Below are 22,180 nucleotides of genomic sequence, written 5' to 3'. Positions count from 1 at the left end.
TTTCAGGGCAGAGGGGCCATGACTCCTAGAAAATACCAGAAGCCTTGGGGAATGGGTAGGGGGGTCAGGGCAACGGTCTGGGGAGCCTTGTGAGGTCAGGGCTGCTGGAACGAGAGGTGGGTGGGGTGGCGGCTGCAGAATTTGGGGCTGGAGGTGGGTGGTGGCTAGGGCCTGTGGGCACTTTCCTGTCAGGCTGAAAATTGGTGGTAAAGGGGCACCATTGGCCCTGGAAAGATCAGGAAGGGGTGCGGTGGGGCTTCTGTCTGTCTCCACCTCAGCCTGACTCTGAGCTTGTGACTCTCTGTCCCCAAGTCTCCCGTGTCCAGGGGAGGGCAAACCCAGAGGGAGTCAGGGCGAGGGATGGCGGCTGAGGAATTCTCTAGTAGGTGGAGATTTGAAAGACAGGCACAGGCTTGGGTAGGGTGTGCATGTTTGAACCCAGAGCCGGAGAGAAGGACTTGGGCCCTACACTCCCCACCACCTGTCACCCAACCTTCTCCAGACATTCCAGTTGCTCCCTCCTGTCCCCCAGGGAGAGGGCTGGGCTGCTCCCAACGGCGGGACCAAGGGGTAACACGGGAAGATGGGGCGCCCCTGTACCACGTTGCCGTTCCACGAGCTCAGTAGACACATGGAAAAGACCAGGAATATATTTGACAAATGACCACAATTATCAATTTATCTTTTTTTTTTTGTTGAAGATTTTATTTATTTACTCACGAGAGAGAGCACAGAGGGAGAGAGAGAAAAAGGTCCCTGCCGAGTAGGGAGTCTGACGCGGGGCTCGATCCCAGGACCCCGGGTTCACGACCCCAGCCGAAGGCAGACGCTTCACCGACTGAGCCACCCAGGCACCCCTATCAATTTGTCTTATGGACATAATCTCCAGAAGGACACACTGAGTAGACTGGAGAATATACTCTTATTTCTCTTTCTCCTTCCTCCTCCCCTCCCCATTTCTCCCTCCCTCTCTGTCTCTTTCTCTCTCCCTTCTCCGTCTGAGCTACCACATACCCCTTCTGTTCCTCCCAATAGCTGATTCCCATTCTGCATTTCACCTCCACCTTATTTTCCCTCCCCACCCCCCCCCCCCGGTGATGCCCCGTCCCCACATCCAACTCCAGGCACCCCGAGACCATCCCCATCCGTCATCATCGTCATCATCGAGCACAGCCGTGTTACAGAGTGTGAAGGAATTTCCCTGGGAAACACCCCTGGGAGTGGGTGACGCAGGGGCAGGTGCCTCCGTGACTGAGAGTCTCGTCTCCGGGGCCAGATCGACTTGGGTGGACTCATCTCTCCATCACTCTCCATGACCTATAGGGAGACCCATTTAACCTCCCTGGGCCTTAGTTTTCTCATCTTGATGGTGGGGACAAGAACAATGGTACTTTCTCTGCGGGGTTGGCTGAGGAATAAATGAGTTAAGGTGTGCAGAGCACTTAGAACCGTGTCTGGCATCGGACACGCTCGTTAAGCATCTGTGGTTGTCACTGACCCGCGGGATGGATTGACTTCCACTCCTCTGCCACGTGGCTGCCCCCACGCCATCCATGCACGAGGCCTGAGCTGCCCTTGGTGTTGTCCACCATTTTTCCTAACATCTTGCCGGGCTGTTACGTGTTCTGTCCCTCAAGTCTTGTTTGTCCCCCGTGGTGGATGATGACTTCCAGACCCCAGAGCCAGGGCAGGGATAGAACAGGTGGCTGAACTGGGGGGAAAGAGGGAAATGGGAGTCTCGAGCCTTCACTCCCTGGGCGACAGGCCTCTCTCCTCTCCTTGGGCTCCAGAAACCATGCTTTGGGGCCAAACCTGCGTTCAGACTTTGAGCCCAGCCCCTGCCTGGTGGGGGACCTTAGGCAAGCCTCGTTTTCCTCTCTGCCCTCATAGGAGACCTCACCGCTATCTATGTATTTTCCCAAGAGAGATGATGACATGCGTCTACACAAAGATTTATAGGCCAAGGTTGATAAGAGTATAGCCCCAAACTGGAAATAACCCGCGAATCCATCAAATGGAAAAACAGATCGACAGCCCGTGGGACAGCCGCATGGTGGAATACTTCTCAGCAGTGAGAAGGCAGTGAATGATTGAGACTTGCAAGAATGTGGAGAATCTCAGAAACATGATGCTAGAGGCGCCTGGGTGGCTCAGTCAGTTAAGTGTCAGGCTTCAGCTCAGGTCATGATCCCAGGGTCCTGGGATCAAGCCCCGTGTCGGGCTCCCTGCTCAGTGGGGAGCCTGCTTCTCCCTCTCCCTCTGCTGCTCCCCCTGCTCGTGCTCTCCCTCCCTCTGCTCTCTCTCTCAAATAAATAAATAAAATCTTAAAAAAAGAAAAAGGACACAGTCATATTGGATTAGGACCCACCCTAATGATCTTATCTTGACTACATTTTCAAATACCCTATTTCCAAATAAGTTGCATTCACAGTCCTGGGGGTCAGGACTTCGACATAATCCCTTTCCAGGGATATAATCCCAATTTAGTTCATAACAGGTGCCACTCTAAGCAGACAAACCAGCCTGAAGTTCTTTATGAAATATTACTGCCCTCTCCCAGCTCAGGCCCCTGCTGGCTTATGATATATAACAGTGTATGTTTAAGATCGTAAATATCTAAAGTGTATGGACCAGATTAGCTTTACTCTGCAATTGATCAAGAAAATCTGGAGAATGGGGATGATATGATGTCATAGAGGGTGCAAGATATAGACTAGGAGGCAGATGGTACCGCTGTGTTCGCAGGACCCCAAATAAAACTCAATACTAGATTATGAATCAGATATCTTGTGAGCCTGCAGTTAAGAGCCGGGAATCAGTGTGGGCTGTCTAGGAAGATATCCATTTTATTAGTTGTTCTGTGGTTACTGTTTTTTTGTGGGGTGTGTATTGGTTAAGAAAACCGGGCGCCTGGCTGGCTCAGCTGGTAGAGCTTGCGACTCTTGATTTGGTCGTTGTGAGTTCGAGCCCCATGTTGGGTGTAGACGTTACTTAATTTTTAAAAAATATTTATTTGACAGAGAGAGTACAAGCTGGGGGAGTGGCAGGCAGACGGAGAGGGAGAAGCAGACTCCCCGCTGAGCAGGGAGCCCAATGTGGGGCTTGATCCCAGGACCCTGGGATCAGGACCTGGGACCTGGGACCTGGGCCGAAGGCAGACACTTAATGCACTGAGCCACCCAGGCGCCCCTAGAGGTTACTTTAAAAAAAAAAGGAAATCCCCCTGAAGGAGAAAAAGAAAGAAAGAAAGAAAGAAAGAAAGAAAGAAAGAAAGAAAGAAAGAAAAGAAAAAAACCTTTGCCCACCTCAAGGTCATGAAGCTTTTCTCCCATGTTTTATTCTAGAAGCTTTATGCTTTTAGCTTTCACATTTTAGTCTGTGATCCATCATGGATTAATGTTTGTGAATCGTGAGAGGAAGGGGTCAAGTTCACCTTCTCTGTGTGGATATTGGATGGCTTCTGTTTGTTGGAAAGCTCTTTTGTCCTTCCCCTGAACTGTGTTGATGTCTTTGTCACAGATCAAGTGACCACATGTATGTGGTCTATTTCTGGACTCTTTGTTGGATTTCATTGGTCTGTCTTTTATGCCAGTACAACTTTGTCACGGTAACGTTAGCTTTACGGTGAATCTTGAAATCTGGTAATCTCTTTGCCTCACTTCCGCCATGACCTCACTGGTCCACCATCATTGCTTGCTGGTAGTGAAAATCAGTTGAATTCATTCTTCAAGGCGTATCTTCAATATAGGCTTTACATCATAGGTTTCTTGGTGTTGTGATACAGAATTACACACACACACACACACACACACACACACACACACACATATTTTAAGTAGGCTTGAACCCATGACCCCAAGATCAAGAGTTGCACGTTCTAGCAACTGAGCCAGCTAGGCGCCCCTTAGTTTGACAGACTTTTGTAGGTGTCCAGGCAAAGATGGTGGTGACTTGAATATAGTGGTGATGGTAGAAGAAGGAAAGAAGGTCCGATTCAGGGTGTATTTTGAAGGTAAAGCCGTCAGAACTTGCCGGTGGATGGAGTACGAAAGGAAGAATCTAGAGTAAGTTAAGTTTTTGGTCGAAGTGAATGGATAGTGCCATTTACTGAGAGGGGGATGGGCAGGGGAAGATTTGGGTGGTTGGAATCGAGGGGACATGTTGTCATGGCCATCTTTGGAAATGACCACCAACCATGATGTTGCTTTAATTTAGCGCCATGTAAAATGTGCCCCCCGATACGTTTAAAATGTACATTAAAAGAGAGAATGCCAAATTTATACACAAAATAATTGAGGATTTGTTTGTTTATTTTTAAATGGCAAAACCTGGTCCAGCAACCATCACCCATTCGGGTTGTATAAAATCAGACCGGGGGCGCCTGGCTGGCTCAGTGGGTAGAGCATGTGACCCTTGCTCTCAGGGTTGTGAGAGTTCAAGCTCCATGTTGGGCATGGAGCCTACTTAAAAAATAAATAAAATAAAAAAATGAAAAAAAAACACTAAAGTCAGACTGGAAATTTGAATGAGTTAAATACAGTTATTGAGACAGAGACCTATTAGCATACTAAGTACTGTGGCACCCATTCCATGGGCACTAAGCCAAAAGAAAGGGCCTCCCAGAGAACCATCTGGAGAGACTGTGGAGGCCTACAAGATGTGGTCATTAGAGCACAAATATTCCAGGGGATGTGAATGGGTTGTTCTTGACATTGGGTGTGACCACTTGACTTGCTTCAGCCACTGAAACGTGAGTGGCAAACTTTTTTCCCCCATATACTCAATTTCAGAGCATCTTCCCAGTCCTTATGTTCTTTTTTAAATTTTTATTTATTTTTATTTTGTTTATTTTTTTAAATGACTTTATTTATTTATTTATTTATTTGAGAGAGAGAGAGCGAGAGAGAGCACAGAGGGCGAGGAAGAAGCAGACTCCCCACCGAGCAGAGAGCCCGACATGGGGCTCGATCCCAGGACCTTGAGATCGTAACCTGATCTGAAGGGGGACTCTTAACCGATTAAGCCACCCAGGCATCCCCCGATCCTTTTATTCTTTTATTACCCTCTTTTCAGACCAATTCCCTTACAAACATGGTGGCCTTGTTTGTATTATGTGACCTCTCCGCGTGGCCTCAGGTAAGTGGCCCATGGTGAATGCTTGAGTCAAACATCACTCTGATTGAGGCAAAGATGTCTCTTTCAGGATTGTGAAACTGGCAGACACCCTAGGAGTCTCTGTTGAGCCCTTAAAATGAGACCTCCTTGGCCCACCACCACTTTTTGCTAGGACTGTTCCAGTAGCCTTCTCCCTGGTCTCTGCCCCTCTTTTACCCCTGCAGCCCTTCCTCCACATAGCAGCCAGTGAAGTCCACACAGCGAATCAGATTGTGTTAGTCCCCTAATTAAGACTCTCTGATGGCTTCCCCTTGGCCTTAGAATAGAACCCAAAGTCCTTGCCATGGTCCACAAAGCCTTTCACGGTCGACCCTGTTAACTTCTCTCCCACCTGTCTCCATGCGTTCCAGCTTCGTTGGCCTCGTTCTGCTCTCATGTATAACTAGACTCCCCCTGCCACAGGACCTTTGCACGTGGGATCTCCAGTCAGGTGGGGAGATTCATGTTTTGCCTAGGTCGTGCCAAAGTCCTGAAAGTGTCTGCAAATATAGAGAATGATTGACTCAGTTTGTTTATCTCTGGCTGTATCACAGACAACCCCAAAACTTCACAGCATCGAACAGTCATATTGTTATGCTCACAGACTCTGTGAATCAGGAGTCAAGATAGGGCTGCTCTCTGCAACATGTTCTCAGGAACCTCAGCTGGATCCTAGGCTGACTTGAACGACATGTGGAATCGTATCTGATGCCTATGCTGAACGACCTGGAGGTTGACCTCAGCTAAGACTGCTGGCCCCTGAGTGGGGTTGGGCTTCCTCACAGTATGGGGGCTGCTTCCATGATGCTGATGACTGAGGGGATGCTCCGTTGAACTCTACGAAAACACAGCTGCATGAGGCTTCAGCCAACACTGCATGGAGCAGAGAGCCACCCAGCTGACCCAAAGGATTGCGAGAAATAATGAACTGCTGTCATTTCAAGCCCAAGTTGTGTTTTGTTAACCCAACCTTTGCTAGCGGGGATCCTGTCTGTTAGGTGTACCACCACAGACATTTACAAAGAACAAATGGACTCCAAGTTCACTGAAGCCAGGATTGCAGGAGTGGGTGGGAGGTCTTAGATGCGCACCAGCTACTGGCCAATAGGGCAGCACTCTTGTGAAAACTGGGGAAAAGGTCCCCGGTCTGGGCAGACTAACTAGAAAATAGTGAGCCCTCTGGGTGGACACAGTCCCAGGGACACATGACTTGGTGAGTAGGCTGTTGACTCTACTAGAGCCCCCCTTGCCTCCTTGGCCAAATGCCTTTGTGTCGTGAACAACCCGCACAATTCAGGGCTTCTCTGTTTTGTGTTGCGCCTTCTTCCTATTTAGAGCACCCGTTTTCTTTCTGCAAGCCTCCACGTCTTTCAGAGGAGGCTGATCAGCTCCCCAGCTGAAGGGAGCAAAGATTTATTGATCTGAAGCTAAGCCAATCCCAGGGTCTTATTCACCTTGCCCTATAATGAGTCATGTGGGCATTTGACACACTTACAGTCAATGGGATATGCGGGGGGCGGGGAGCGGGCAGTTGCTGGAGGGCTTTGGAATCTTCCTCTCACTCTTCAAAAGGGACTCAAGAACGAAGCTCTTTTTGCTGCCTCATGAAGAGGTTGTCTGCATGTGACACCTGGCTAAGTGGCAGCCCTTTCTGGGACCATGAGGGAGCCAGTCTGAGAGGAGTTGATGGCAGCTGAACGAGATGGATGGAACCAGGGTCACCGAAGACATTGCCGGGCTGCTGACTTAACTAACCCCAGAGATGCACCAACCTCCGGTCGTGTTGTGTGAGACACAGAAATGCCTTATTTAAACAAGTCCATTGCGACTTCCGACGCAAGAGGGAAGTGTCCTGCTACCAGGTAACAGTATGCTCCTCACGCCTTGGGAACTGGTCTTGGAGCCAGCGAAGGAGGGGGTGCCAAGGGCCGCCTGACATCAGTGCTTGAGTAGGGGAGAGAGGTCCGCGTCGATCCCAATCCACTCGGGCAGGAAGGCTGCCTCTGGCTTAAAGAGTTTGAGGAAGGGGGAGTCGGGCAGGGTGTAATTGGCCAGGTAGATGGTCTCTCCCCCCGCGAGGTAGGCGGCCCAGATCCCGAACGTCCCAATGGTCATGACGGTGTGGTTACACTGCGTGAGCAGCGCGAAGTCCTTGGCGGGGGAGTTCTCGATGCCGTTGCCGGCAAACACCACGTCCCCACGGGAGGCGTTGATGTTCTCCCGACACCAGGCCATGCCGTTGCTGGAGACCACAAAGATGGGGGAGTCATAGCGAGCCCGGAACCAGTCCAGGGCCTGCTCTAGGTACTGCCGGTTGGCGACCACGCCCTTCCACACCTGCGGCATGACGCGCACGTAGTCCCCCCGGCGCACGTGAACCCCCACGAAGGTGCCCGGCTGTCTGCCATTCACCTGCAGGCCCCGCAGGAACCTCTGGGCGTCCTCCCGCACGTGGTCGTGCAAGGTGAACTCCCGCAGGATCTCGTCTCGCAGGTGGTGGTAGAAGGTCCAGGAGCAGGGGTAGCCGGTGAGGCGCACGTACTCGCCCGGGATGTGGCGGTAGCGCTCCTCCATCCAGTCGTTCAGGTGGTAGTTCCGCCACGGGATCCTGCTGGCCGTGGTGCCGTGCAGGACCGGGAGGCTGATTCGGAAGATGGGCGCCAGCGTGCCGTGCATCTCGGCCGGGATGAAGGCCGGCCGCCCGTTCATCTTGGCCAGGGCGTAGAGGGTGGCGTACTCCCCCATCTGGTTCCCCAGGCGGCCGATGGCGTTGATGGTCCACATACCCCTGGGCGGCTGGCTCGTGGGGCGTTCCGTCCTCGTCAAGACCAGCGTCTCAAAGTCCCACGTGAGTGGAATCTTCGCTAGCCGCTGCTGAATGTGAAATATGGTGGAAGCCGTGAAGACAAAGAGGATGATGTGGGCCATGGGGAAGGAGAAAGCCTGACTGCTGAGCATGGCTGTCAGGGAACGGAGAGCAGGGAATGTTAGCTCGCGGCGGGGGGATGGAGGCCCTGGGGCGGGTGGGGGGATGCATGTGCGGGTGGCTTTGCTGTGTGTCTCAAGGAGTGCAAATACTCAGGTCCGCGTATGGAGGTATGTCTCCAGAGTGTGTGATGGGAGTGTGTGTACGTTGGGTTCGTATGTTCCTGTTTGTGTGTGTAGATATGACTTCACTGTGTGTATTCACAGATGGCATCTGCATTGTATGAGTGTGTGCGCGCGTGCATGTGGGTATCTATACGTTGTATACGTATATGGGTGTGTGTGAATTTGTGTACATGTAATGGACATGTGTAAGCTGTATTATATGAATGTATACGTATCATGTACATATATGGGTATGTACTCTTTATACAGTGTGGATATATATATACAGACACGTACACACACAGTACATATATATACGTTATATGTTTGAATATGGGTATTTATAGCCTGAGTATATATACGTGGGTGTCTATAGATAGGGAGTACAAGTGTATAAACCTACTATTTACTGGGGATCCAGCTCCTAGAGATGTCCATCTTTGCATGCCCTGCCTGTCTATAGTCCCTTTGAAGGGACATTGCCCAACCCATCAGTAATTCAACCACTTGACCTGCCTACCCTCCTGGCCACAGCCACTGAATGCGAGATAAACACTAGGCTTCACAGTGGCTTTGCCATTAACTAGTCATGACAGGTCGTAGGCTGGCTCTAAAAGATGAGTTGGCCAATTCTCTCTTGAATATTTTTACTAAAAGGTCAGAAGGCAGTTGGCAGGTAAGAGTTTGTTTTCTTCTCCCCTGGGTGTTGGACACCTGGTTGAATTCAACAATTCAATTTTGACATTGTCTACCTGACTTAATATCAGATCCAACAAGTTCAAGACTTCAGTTCCACTTCATACATCAACTGCAAGTCCTGAGCCATCCATACTTCTTCTGACTGATAGGTTATAAACTGACCCTCTCCTTAGATTTGGTAATTTGCTAGAATGGTTCACAGAACTCAGGAAGGCACTTTACTTACATTTACCAGTTTATTATAAGGGACACAAATGAATAACCAGAAGTACATAGGGTAAGATCCAGGAGGAGCTTCTGTCCCCATGGAGTTGAGGTGGACCACCTTCCCGGCTCACGAGTCAGTTTGCCAACTCAGAGGCTCTCTGAAACCCATTTAGGACTTTTCATTACATACGAATGATTGATTAAATCATCGGTCACTGGTGATTAACCTAATCTTCAGTCCTTCTCCCCTCCCCAGAGGTTGGGGGCTGGAGATGAAAGTTCCAATGTCTTCATCAAGCTTGGTCTCTCTGGTGACCAGATCCTGAAGCTATCTAGGGGCCCGTGAAGAGTCACCTCATCAGAGCAAAAGACACTTCTATCACCCTATCACTCAGGAAATGCCAAGGACTTTAGGAGCCATGTGCTGGAACTAGGGACAAAGACCATATACCATTGTATGAGACCACAGCAGGTGATGCTGAGAGAGGAGGGGTTGGAGTGGCTGGGACATGTCAGATGAAGGCTGAAGCAGAGGCCCCCAGCAATGGGGAGACACCTGCAGAGATGTGCAGAGACATAAAAGGACCTGGCCAAGAAAACCCAGAGGAAAATCCCTTGTATATACTTATACGACCTGTTCTTTTCAACTCTGGTTAAAGTAGGAATTAATTCCAGGAGTGGGGTGGTTGCACTGGATGGACCTTCTGAGAACACATGGAATTTACTGCAGTATCATAGGAAGTAAGGGACATTGAGAATTCCCCATCCCAGGCCATACAACTTGGACCAGTGATTTGTAGAGCAAAGCAGTTCATTAAGCTCCTTCCTGGGACACCCCCCCCACCCGGAACAAAGTAAAGGCCCCCCCAAAGGACAGGGGTTTGAAGATAGGGTTGTTGAGCATAAGCCAAACAGTTGAAAGGGAAAGAAAGCAGGGAATGAATTGGCTCCCCATTACGTGGCTAGAAGCCAGTAAGGACAAGTGGAACAAGCACGAATTGGGATGATCACAGTTAACACTTTATTGCTGCTAAAGACTGCATCCAGGAATGACTGATGGGCTTTGTTACTCCAAAGTCTGGGCTGGAACAACACCTGCACCATGTTGCCACAGTAAAAGTCTAGGTTTGGCCACTGATCAACTGTGGAATCGGAATAATGGGAATGGGGATATGTGGGAGGAGTCAAAAGAATGAGACCCTTCTGCTTCCCCAGCTCTTCTTTTTTTTTTTTTTTTTTAAGATTTTATTTATTTAGGCAACACAGCAGGGGGATTGGGAGAGGAAGAAGCAGGCTCCCAGCGGAGGAGCCCGATGTGGGACTCGATCCCGGAATGCCAGGATCACGCCCTGAGCCGAAGGCAGAGCTTTAACGACTGAGCTACTCAGGCGCCCCTTCCCCAGCTCTTCTAAACACTTCCGTCCTCCTTCCCTGCACATGCAGGTTCCCACCCCTTCTTTTTAAAACTCTTCCTCATGGGCAGGCATTAATCAAAGCATATCCTGGAGGCCCTGCACAAACGTAGATTTGAGGTGAAAGGTTTCTGGTTGACTTGGTCCAGGGATTGGGTTCCTGGTCAAAGTACTGAAGCAAGTGGCCATTCAGAAGAGAACACTGGGGCTAAATCAATCAGGGTGCGACCTGGTTCTACTTGGGAAGCTGCCAGAAGCTATGCAGATATGGTCCTTAATGACTAATTATAGCTGACAGAAGTTGGCACACGACCTAGTAATAGCAATATCCCTGTTTCTAAGTCACTGCCACCCTCACAGCCCATTAAGATCACATGCATTATCTTTCTTTCTTTGAAGATTTTATTTATTTGAGAGAGAGAGAGACAGAGATAGGGACAAGAGCACGAGTGGGGAAGAGAGGGAGAGAAGCAGGTTCCCCGCTGAGCAGGGAGCCCGATGCAGGACTCGATCCCCGGACCCTGAGATCATGACTTGAGCCCAAGGCAGATGCTTCGCCAACTGAGCCACTCAGGTGCTCCACATTATCGTTCTAGAAGAAACTCAGGTTTGTCCACTAGAAGCCTGGATTTGAGTTAAACCAACTCAGATGGGGGTCTGGGCCCCTTGGGTCATCACCAGATGTTGAGCCTGACCCGAGATGAACTCCAGGGTGGTACAATCTCCTCTTGCCCTGTCTGTCTTGAATGAAAGGAGCCAGAGGGGCTGGATTTGCTGCCTAAAGTTCACTTCACAACTCAGCTGACGCTCCGGAGAGTTTCGGTCTTACTGCTCAAAAGTTCCAGATCGGGCCCCTTCCTCATGGCCACTGAAAGTAAAGCCTCCACTCCCTAAGCCCAACACTGTGCTTCGCTCAGTGACTGAAGGACCCACAGATCCATGGCTGAGCGCACGCGCTCTGGTTACAGGCTCCCACACTCACCGGCTGTGTGATTCGGGACAAGTACCTTCACCTTTCTGAGGATTCAAACTACCTGGCCTGAGGACAAAACCAGTACCTTTTGATATTATCACACACAAAGCGGAGAGCGCTGTTCTGTGTGGGCTCTGGGCCAGGCACCAGTGGATTTCCACTTTTCATACTGGGTGTATTGGTCACGGTCAAATCTAGCATTTAGATCATAGAATTCGGAGCAGTCACACGTGGATGAGATGGAAACCTACAAGAGGAAGGAATTTCATTCAGAGGCTGTGAATTCTGGGGCTGACCAGGGTAGCCCCAGACCATCAGATGTAGATTCGGTGGGCCCAGCTGCCTTTGGGGAATGTCCCTCTGAGGAGTGGGTGAGTATGTGCGATTCTACTTGCCCGGTGAATGTCCGATCTTTTTTTTTTTAATGGAGTTGAGGAGTATGAGATAAAGCGTGTGCATGCTGGCCATCAACACATAGACTGTATTAAGGTAGTACGTTTTCGCTCACCCAACCCATAAAGCTTGTGTGCTATGTGTTGGAGTGTGTCTTTCTGCAAAAGGTATATTGGAATCCTAACTCCTGATACCGCAGAATATGACTTTATTTGGAGATGGGATCTTTACAGAAGGGAGCAAATTAAAACGAGGGCAATCCTAAGGTGAACTCCAGTCTAACAGGATGCGTGTCTTTATTAAAAAAAAAAAAAACTAAGGGGCGCCTGGGTGGCTCAGTTGTTAAGCGTCTGCCTTCGGCTCAGGGCGTGATCCTGGCATTCTGGGATGGAGCCCCACATCAGGCTCCTCCGCTAGGAGCCTGCTTCTTCGTCTCCCACTCCCCCTGCTTGTGTTCCCTCTCTTGCTGGCTGTCTCTCTCTGTGTCAAATAAATAAATAAAATCTTTAAAAAAAAACAACACTAAAACACAGCCCATGGTGTATCATATGATATTGGTCCAAGGCTGGCCTCTCTACTGCCAGCTCATGACGTGTGGCCATGGGTAGCTCAGAAGACTCATCAGTATCAAGCAGAGTCTCTCCCTTGGGAATTTGAAGCCAGAAGCACAGAGAAGGTGGCTGGTTGGTGGAGGGCCTGGCGGCTAAAGGGCCTCTTAGGGCCCACGTGCAGCCACATTGAGCCATATCTAAGATGGACCAGAGAACTCCACGAGCAGAGTGAATTCGACCCTGAGAACAAAAAGAAAGAGGAGCCCAAGGGAGAAATGGAAAGTATGACTGTGCCCCTGATGGCTTCCTGGTTCCTGTTCCCTCAAGGCCACCTGCGCTTATATCCCTGTCCAGATCCTGACAGGATTCCTCAAGACCCCATCCTGACTCTGGGTAGAAGGAACTCTCTGGAGACTGGGAAGCAGGAGGAAGCTGGAGAAGGAGGGGCCACCCAGGTAGGAGCAGGGAGAGCTCCCTGCGGAGTGGCCCCCCACCTTCTTCCCACTTCTTCTGGATGTTTCTCTCTTCCTTCTGCCATTAGATTGTGAGCCTTTGAAGGTCAAGGAGTTGACTTGGCTCCTCTGTCTGGTTCCGAGAATTTGCAAAGCACAGGACGTGGGACAACAGGGGCCAAGGTAAATGCTTGTGGGACGGCAGAAGGATGGAGGGAGAGAGGCAGGGAGGAAGAGAGATGGAAAAAAAGACAGGAAAAGAGAAAGAGAAAGGGAACTAGCTTGAGAGAAAGACAGGGAGAGAACCAGAGAGAGAGAGCAGGAGGAGATACTGAAAAGGAGAGATGGAGACAGAGAAAAAGAAAGAGAGACAAGAACAGAAAAACCACAGGAGAGACAGAGAGAGAGACAGAAAGAGGGGGAGAGAGAAATAAGGCCAGCAGGATGGATCTGCCCGCACTCAGTTCAGCTCTGGCCCCTGTTCTGTCCCAATTCTGTGTCTCCAGGTGAGTCCCTGCTGGGATCGTTCAGTCCCAGTCTCCTGATCACACACACAGCTCCGTGAAGGGAGGGACAGCGTCGGTCTTACTCCCTCTGGATCCCCCGCAGCCCACAGACACGGGGCTCGACATACAGTAGGTGCCCAGGAAATTGATGCAGAAGGAATGTGGGTCTGTGTCCACCTGTCAAGACCCATTTGGGCTCCGTCTGTTGCTTTTCCTCCTTGCACCAAGTGTCTGCCACATCTCCCTGCCTTGAGTTTCTCTCTCTCTCTCTCTCTCTCTCTCTCTCCTTTTTTTTTTTCTGGTTTTTGAATCCATTTCCCAGCACCAAGTAAGTAAAGAGGGGACTACTGGAAGGGACGACCTTCACAATCAAACCTCTTCATTTCTGGGCTGGCCCTGAATATCCCCTTGAAATATGTTTACAGCAGACAGAAAGACAAGAAGGCTAGTTTTGTTTGGGTGAAAAGGAAGACAATGTTCTAGAACAGTGTCCCTGAGCTTCCTTGGTCATTTCCTGCTTCCTCCCTCGGGAAGAGGGAGGGCCCACTGTTGAGGGGCCTAAGGGAAGCACCTGCAGACCTTGACCCCTGTCCCTGTGCGAGGCTGTGGGGAGATGAGGGAGGGAGGCTTACAGGGTGAAGGAAACCCAGTGTCTGGGAGTGGGGGGCGGATCTGGAGAACAGCCCAGGGGAGTCGGTCATCAGCCTCATTGGGCTATGATGGCTATGTGACCTTGACCAAGGGCCTTTACTTCTGCTGTCATTCAAAGATTGGGGATAATAATACGTCTCTCCAGGGCTGTGTGAGCACAACATGGGTTAGGAAATCTGTACTGAGTGCTTAGGAGCGCGGGCCAGTCCTGGTTAGTGCAAACACGCCCATTTGAAAGCAAAGGCAAAGTGAGGCTCGGGAACTAGTCAGAGAGGGGCCTGGGGGGGCAAACCTGGGGGAAAGGCCAGGGGTGGGGTATGGAGCTGGGCACAGGGAGACCGGGAGAGTGGCTGGCCCGGCTGGCCCGGCTGACATCCACATCCATGGAGAGATTTGGGGGAATGCCAACGGCCAACCAGCCAACCCCTGGGAGTCTGAATGGAAAGATCAGCCGCTTGGGGTAAGTGGGAGGAGCCTGCCTTCCCCCTAGTCCTGGAGATCAGAAAGTTCACCTCCTTATCTGTCCTCAGTCCCCCTCAGGCACCTCAAGCCCGCCAAGGAGGGAGTGGCAAGAGGAGGGGTTAAAGGGTCCCTGCGTGGCTCAGTCTGTTCAGCTCAGATCACGATCCCAGGACTCAGAGCCTCGCTTCTGACTCCCTGCTCAGTGGGGAGCCTGCTTCTCCCTCTTGCTCTGCCCTCCCCCGCCCCCGCCCTGCTCCACTCACTTGTGCTCGCTCGCTCTTGCTCTATCTCAGATAAATAAATAAAATCTTTAAAAAGGGAAAAAAAAGGTGGGGAAGGGTCAAGATCTCTTCCTTCATCCTGGTCCGCTGGCAGCCGTCCCTTGGGCGATCGAAGCGGGAGGATTGGAGAACAGAAAGGGGCCCCAACTTTGAAGGAGGAGTCCAGCCTGAAGCTTCCCTCAGAAAAATGGGGCCATCCATATCTGCCCATAATTTCTTTTAAACTCTCTCTGTCTCGTATGCCAGGCTGAGCCTCGTACTCTCTGTCCTCTCCCCTCTGGAGCCTGGCCCCAGGAGCCCTGCCTCCCCCCTACCCACTCCCAGAGCTGGCCTGGCCCCCTCCTCAGCTCACAGCCCTCCCGGGGCTTCCCATCCCCACCCAGCCAGGCTTTGCCACCAAGAAATAACTCCCTCTCCCACATCCCCAGGCCCAATGGTCACACCCTGTGATTTGCTGTCTGGTCCCCTCCGCTCGGAAAGCCCCTCCCTACCCCTTCCCAGCCTCTCCCCCTGGTAATCCCAGATCACCCAGTTCAGTCTCCTCCCTACCGCAATTGGCATTGCAGGTTTGTCCTGTTCTTCCCATTGCCCGGAATTCACACTGTAAGCGCATCTCTGGGGAAGGGCTTGGGGACCCAGATGTGAGGCCACCACTTTGAAGTCCCCAGCTTGATTCCCAGGACTGGAACGGAAGGGGTGACTCGGGAGCCAGGGATCCCTGGGGCCATGGTGGGTCGGGGGATGGGGGCGGCAGCTCGGGGACTCTGAGGACCCCTGGGTCCCGTGGTTGGGTCCTGCGTCCGTCCCAGAGGTGGGGGAGCAGATCCCGAGAAGCGACCAGGAAATTAACCCCGGCCTTTGGTCCGCACAGGGATTCTCAGGTAGGTTCTAGGAAACGGGTGATGGGAGGGAGGGAGCTGGTGGCCTGGGGCAGGGGGAGGGGAGAGTGGGGGTGATAGAGGAGGGAGGCGGCTCAGGTAACAGATCTGTTAGGAGGGAAGGTGAGGGGAGCCGAGCTGGGCGGTGGCTGGGGGCTGGAGGTAGATCAGGCGGGGGGGTGGGGTGGGGTAGCGCCTGGGCTGTGAGGGATAGACTCTCTGCTTCCGGAAACTCATGGGTGGGGGCATCCCAGAGGGGACCCCCGAGTTCAAGTGTGTCCCAGCTCCTCGGGGAGAGACCCCCTAGCCGTCTCTCACCTGGTTCTGGCTGCAGGAATCCGGGGAGCCGACGACGTGGTTGCTCTGCAGGCAGACCAGGGTGCTCCCTCCCCCGAGGTGACTCTTCGCACTCAGAAATCTGAACCTCCCAGCACCCTTGTCCGGAAAACCCCGCCCAGGATCTACCTGGCCTCCCAGAGCCGTAGGGAGGCGGGGTGGCTGGGCTTGGGGAGCCAGGTGTGCCGGAGCCCCACCTCCTCCCTCCCCATGTGACTACCGGAAAGCAGACCAGGAAGACAGCCCGGAGGAGGAGGCCTGAGTCCCATCCCACTGGGCCAAGCTCTTCCAGATTCAGCCCTGGGTGGGGGTGGGGGGCTTTTATTTCTTTTGGCAACAACGGTGGCATTTACGTGGTCTCTCAACCTTATTCCATCTTCCCAAATCTGTGAGGTCAACCCTCTCAGCAGCGCTAGGGTACAGAGGGGGATACCGAGGCACAGACAGGTGAAGTAACTTCTTGCTCAAGGTCAGACAGCTAGGAAGCCTGAGAAGCGAGAACTCGAAACCAGGCAGGCCAGAATCTTGGAAAACACCTGGCAAATACCAACTCTTCTCACTTTCCCTTCTTTCTTTCTTTCTTTCTTTTTTTTTTTTAAGATTTTTTATTTATTTATTCGACAGAGACAGCCAGCGAGAGAGGGAACACAAGCAGGGGGAGTGGGAGAGGAAGAAGCAGGCTCTTAGCAGAGGAGCCTGACGTGGGGCTCGATCCCAGAACGCCGGGATCACGCCCTGAGCCGAAGGCAGACGCTTAACCGCTGTGCCACCCAGGTGCCCCTCACTTTCCCTTCTTTCAAGAAAGATTCCCGGGAAATGAGAATCCCCTAAGCATATGCTGTCAAAACCAAATGCAAGATCGAGGAGGACTTACGCCGGGGAGGGACGACGGGGCACCTCCAGAGCCCCCAACAGTCCTAACACTGGAAGAGGCCCGAGCAGCCCCTCTGGACCCCTGAGTTAGGTGACAGGAGGCTCGCTGCACACGCCACTTCTTCGCTGCAGAAAAAGGAGCCCGAATCCCATGAAGCCTGTCAATGTGAGTGCCAGCTTTGAGAAGACAGGATAGGGTGCCGGTGAATGGACACCGTGAGCGTGCCAGGAGCCGAGTCCAGAATGTGGGATGGTCTACAGGACCCTTTGACTTGGTTTCCCCAACATTGGGAACAAAAGAACGAAAGAAGCAAGGGGAGTCTTCTAACCTAGGCAAAGCAGATCCTGGGCTCAGGAATGTACAAACAGATTTTTTTTTTTTTAACCTATATGGATGTCTGACCGGAGATCCGAAAGTCAAGGGGATGTGGGACACGTCTGCCCTATGTGATGTTAAGCAGCCTCGGTCCTCAGTCACTAAGTGCTGTAACCACTGTGACAACTCAAAATGCCCTCAGATGCCCAGAGTGCGCCCTCCCGGGACAGTACTGCCAAACCACTCTTCTACCCCTTCGGGGGGACCAGAGGCTGGTAAACGCTTAACAAACAGCTCTCCCAGGGGGTGGGGGGGGATCCCTGTTTGGTAGCATTTGCCAATTTCCTTTGTATAAAGACCCCACCCCACCCCCCAGCCGATTTCAAGCAACCCACACAGACATCATTGAACACTGACCTGGAAAGAGAGAGATGGCAGAATGCTGATGTGTAATACTCAGTAAACAGATAACAGTAAATGTCGATAACCTCAAGAGAGAGTAGCGGGAAACTAATAAAATAATCAGGGCATGGGGAATTTTGAGCCTTCATTGCCTTTGGTTTGATATAATGTATTCACTGGCGATACATTTTAATTCCAGGTAATGCCTGTGCTTAAAAACCAGCCGGGAAACTTAACCATTGGCTCTCTCTCTTGAGGTCTGTGCTGATTCTCTCGCATGCTCTCTCTCTCTCTCACACAAATAAATAAATAAAATCTTTATATATAAAAGTTACCTTAATTAAAAAATACTTTATTGCTAAAAAATGCTAACCATTGTCTGACCTTTTAGTGAGTTGTATCACTGACCCCAGATCACCAACAGAAATATAATAATAATGAAGAAGTTGGAAATATCGCGAGAATTACCAAAATGTGACACAGAGACACCGCGTGAGCAAATGCTGTTGCAAAAATGGTGCCTATAGACTTGCTCGGTGCAGGGTTGCCGCAAACTTTCGGTTTGTTAAAAAAAAAAAATTGCGGTGTCTGCCAAGTGTCCTAAAACGAAACCCAATACAAGGTCCTGATCAAACCGTGTTATAGCTCCATGAGCACTGTCCTCTTGGAGTCCAGCCAAAGTGCTCAGAGGAAGTCCAGCCCGTCCTGCAGGGCAGAGGCCACACGGAGGCTGCCTGACCATCCCAACCAAGCTCCGTGCTGAGTGCCACTGCAGGAGAGACTCCCCAGCCACACGGAGACAAGACCCACCCAGTCAATCCACGTAATTGCGAGAAGTCATCAGTTCTGTGCTTACAGCCGTTACAGTTTGGGGTGGCTTGTTACACAGCATTAGCTAGCTGAAACACCTCACATTAAGGTGACAGGTCCCTGAGAGCAGGAAGCATGTCTGTTTTGCTCCCTATTGGGTCTCCACTGTCTTGAATGTTTCCTGGCGGTTGGCAGGTGCTGTATATATATTTGTGGAAGGGAAGGAAGGAAGGAAGGAAGGAAGGAAGGAAGGAAGGAAGGAAGGGAGGGAGGGAGGAAGGAAGGAAGGAAGGAAGGAAGGAAAGAAGGAAGGAAGGAAGAAGGGAGGGAGGAGGGAGGGAAGGAAGGAAGGGAGGAGGGAAGGGAGGAAGGAAGGAGGGAAGGGAGGAAGGAAGGAGGGAAGGGAGGAGGGAGGAAGGGAGGGGAGGGAGGGAAGGGTTCTTCAGAACTCCATGTCCTGGAATGATGCCCATGATACGTAGGTGAAGCTGGTCACTCCCCACCAGCCTCTGTGTGTGTGTGTGTGTGTGTGTGTGTGTGTGTGTGTGTTTGGGGGGGGGTGTACGTATCATACACGGTACTTACTACCTCATTCCATGACCAGGGCTGGGGATCTCAGAACGAAGATCTGTTACCTAATAAAGAATTGTCCTGCAACCCCATGGCTTTGGAATATTTTGCCAGACCCGTATGTAGGTTAAAAAAAAAAACAACAAAACTTGTTTATGCATATCTGAGTCCAAGAAGTGTTTTTGCTTATTTAGCATGGGGTTCAAGGGTCCCAGGGCCGCATGTGGGCGCGTGGGTGGGATGCTGGCGGTGACCACACATGGCAGAGTGGAGGGCGACGCGCCGGAAAGTCCCCATCTCACGCCATCCACAGGCTGGGCATCAGTCAGGAGACACTCGGTGTGAACTAAAGGACTATTTCTAACCTGCTTCCAGCCTCCCCGTGACGGCTCTGGGCACTGGCCTCTGCCATCGGACTGGGAGCCCTTGGGGGCGGAAACCAGGGGCGTTGGTGAATTTCTTTAAAATATAGTATGAAATTTGAATCCAACAGGTCGCCCAAAAGTAGACAAACTGGTACGACAAAGCCCCATACACCCATCGATCGATTTTCAACTTGCTGCCAGTCCGGCTTGTTCTGTCCTTTGCCTTCTCGCTCAATCTGTACCCATGTCAGTGTGTTCCTCGGACCGATAAGAATATTTAAAAATGGGGGCACCTGGGGGGCTCAGTCGGTGAAGCGCCTGCCTTCAGCTCAGGTCATGATTTCAGGGTCCCGGAATTGAACCCCACATCAGGCTCCCTACTCTATGGGGAGTCTGCTTCTCCCTCCGCCTCCCGCTCGCCCTGCTTGTGCGCTCTCCCTCTCTGATAAATAAATAAATAAATAAATAAATAAATAAATAAATAAATAAATAAATAAATATTTTTTTAAAAAGAATATTTAATGATGTATAGCAAACACCATGCTGTTACTAGCCCTAAAATTTAATCATCTCGGACTAGCATATGATACCCAGTCAAATTATGATTTTCCTGATGGTCTCAAAGCTGCCTTTTTTTTTTTCCTTCAACCTCCAGCAGCATTCCCTCAAGTAACAATGGAAATCCATGGGTCCCTGCCCCCGCGCCCATGCATAACAGCTCCCTTTGCTTTGTGTGTGATAATAGCCAACACTCGGGACACGTGTCCATGAACCGGGCGAGACTGATTTTTTATAACAGTTTGGTCTGAGATAGACTTTACATACTATAAAATGTAAAGTACACAGATCACTCGAAGTATACAGTTGGCTGATTTGTAGTGGCCTGCAGACCAGTGGCTTAGGAACCAGAGTGGCCGCAGAGGTCGCAGTCATCCCCACAGTCACTGAAGCACATCGTCACCCCCCCCAAAAGAGCAAGCCTGAACCCGTAAGCTAGCCAGGCGATCACCAGTCTGCTTTCTGTCCCTATCGATTTTTTCTGGACATTTCGTGGTTCTTCAGCGGGGTCCTGTGTTTGTCCTCAGAGAGGGGAAGTCACTTGCCCAGGGTCACCCAGCAAGCGAGGGTGGGAGCCTGACAGCCTCAGCCTGTGACCGGCCTGTGCACTTGGCCGCGGAGCCATGGGTTCTCTCCGAGCCACTGTGCGAAGCGTGTTCCGAGCTGGGCTTAGGGAGCGGAGGCTTTGCTTTCGGTTGCCATGAGGAAGGGGACTGATCTGGAACTTTTGACCAAGAGGGCTGAGAATCTCATGAGCATCTGCTGAGCTGAGACGCGAACCTTATTCAGCAAACCCCACCTCCCTTGCGTTCAAGTCCAAGGCTGCCAGAGAGGATGATGGCACCACTGGGGAGTTCCTTTCTGGTTGGGCTCAATGCCCGGTCGTGAGCCAAGGCGCCCAGACCCCCAGCAGGGTTGGCCCAATTCAGGTAGAGGCATCTGGTTGACAAGCCTGAGTTTCTTCTGGAAAGAGCTCTTTGGCCTCTGAGGGTTTCAGGGGACTTATAAACCACAAGCGGGGGTAGGGCCGCTGGGTCACCCCTGTGGCGCGCCCCTATAGCCTCAATGGCTCCCCACGTTCAACCTAGGTCACACCCGGCTTGACTCACACCCCGTGTTTTCCCCTTGCTGGCCACTGGGTTTCCTATCCGGCCAGGAACACAGCAGCCGTGTCTCTAATCGGCGGGTGTGCTGAGAGGCTTGGCGGGGGCTCAACGCTTGTCCAAGCCATTCAACAGATCGGCGTGAAACTGTATCAGTTCTCGGGGGCTGCTGTAACAAGGACGCAAACTGCCAGCCTTTAAACAATAGATAATTATTCCCTCCCAGCCTGGAGGCTGGAAGCCCTTCTCTGCCCCCCCCCCCACCCAGGGTCTGTGTCACCTGCCACGTGGGAGGCGGGGCCCACCCTCCTCCACCATGACCTCATCTTAACTAACTGACCTGCAAAGACCCTATGTCCAAATGAGGGCCCATGCTAAGGTCCTGGGCGTGCGGATTTCCACCGAGCTTTCTGGGGGGCACAACTACGGAGCACTCCATTCCGGTCTGGAATACAGCGCTAAGTGGCTCCTGTCGTGGGCTTCCTTCTGTCCCCCGCAGTCAGGACAAGGGGGAGGTCTCCGAGCTCAGGGTGGAACTCAGTAAATATTTGTGACCGATTTAGTGTGATTTATGGCTGACAGCTGGCCAATTTCTGCTTCGGCCTTCATGAAATAAGAGTCATTCACTTCCTCTTCCAAACAAGGCCCTTCAAACGTCAGGAGCGGCGCTGGGTCCCCTTTGCCTTGAGATTAAATAGAACGAACATGGTCTTAACTGCGCTACTCCACCCAGCTCCGGGAAGCCGGCGGCGCCTGCCTGTGCACCTGCAGGGCCCTTTCCTGGTGGGGACCTCCCCGGCAGACAACGTGGGAGGGCGGCTGGAAGGATGATCTTCTGAATCTTCCTTCCTCCACCCCCACCCACTAACTAATCACTTCCCGAAAGTCCCACCTCCAGATGCCGGCATATGGGAGTGTTCAAGGCTCCAGACATGAACTTTGGAGGGACACGCTCGGTCCACGGGGATGCCATCTGCCATGCTCCCAGAGCACAGAGCAGGGCGGAGAAAGTTGGGGAGATCTGGAGCGCCCCGGGGAGGGATGTGGCAGGGGAGTATTTTATTGAAATGCGAAATATGGTTGCCATTCCCTTCTGTACTTTGATATGGTTGCAATTGGCCCGAGGGCCAGAGGTTAC

The 22,180-nt window shown here is 51.6% G+C and overlaps 1 protein-coding gene across 1 annotated transcript; it reads right to left on the bottom strand.

The window, feature by feature from the left end:
* Window positions 1-4,814: 4,814 nt before the first annotated feature.
* Window positions 4,815-16,109, bottom strand: LOC113243338 (galactoside alpha-(1,2)-fucosyltransferase 2). The gene is made up of 2 exons (XM_026481904.3): window positions 16,028-16,109; window positions 4,815-8,114 (listed from the first exon to the last, which is right to left on the bottom strand). Exon 2 carries the CDS (start codon window positions 8,110-8,112, stop codon window positions 7,093-7,095), a length of 1,020 nt encoding a protein of 339 aa, XP_026337689.1. The 5' UTR covers window positions 8,113-8,114; window positions 16,028-16,109; the 3' UTR covers window positions 4,815-7,092.
* Window positions 16,110-22,180: the final 6,071 nt, after the last annotated feature.

Source organism: Ursus arctos, unplaced genomic scaffold, assembly GCF_023065955.2.
Source record: "Ursus arctos isolate Adak ecotype North America unplaced genomic scaffold, UrsArc2.0 scaffold_19, whole genome shotgun sequence".
Lineage (NCBI taxonomy): Eukaryota > Metazoa > Chordata > Mammalia > Carnivora > Ursidae > Ursus > Ursus arctos.
The sequence above is the reverse complement of the archived record's forward strand: the minus strand, read 5'-3'. Positions and strand labels throughout refer to the sequence as shown.

Coding starts and splice junctions, on each gene's coding strand:
- LOC113243338 (XM_026481904.3), bottom strand. CDS start 8,112: ATGCTCAGCAGTCAGGCTTTCTCCTTCCCCATGGCCCACATCATCCTC.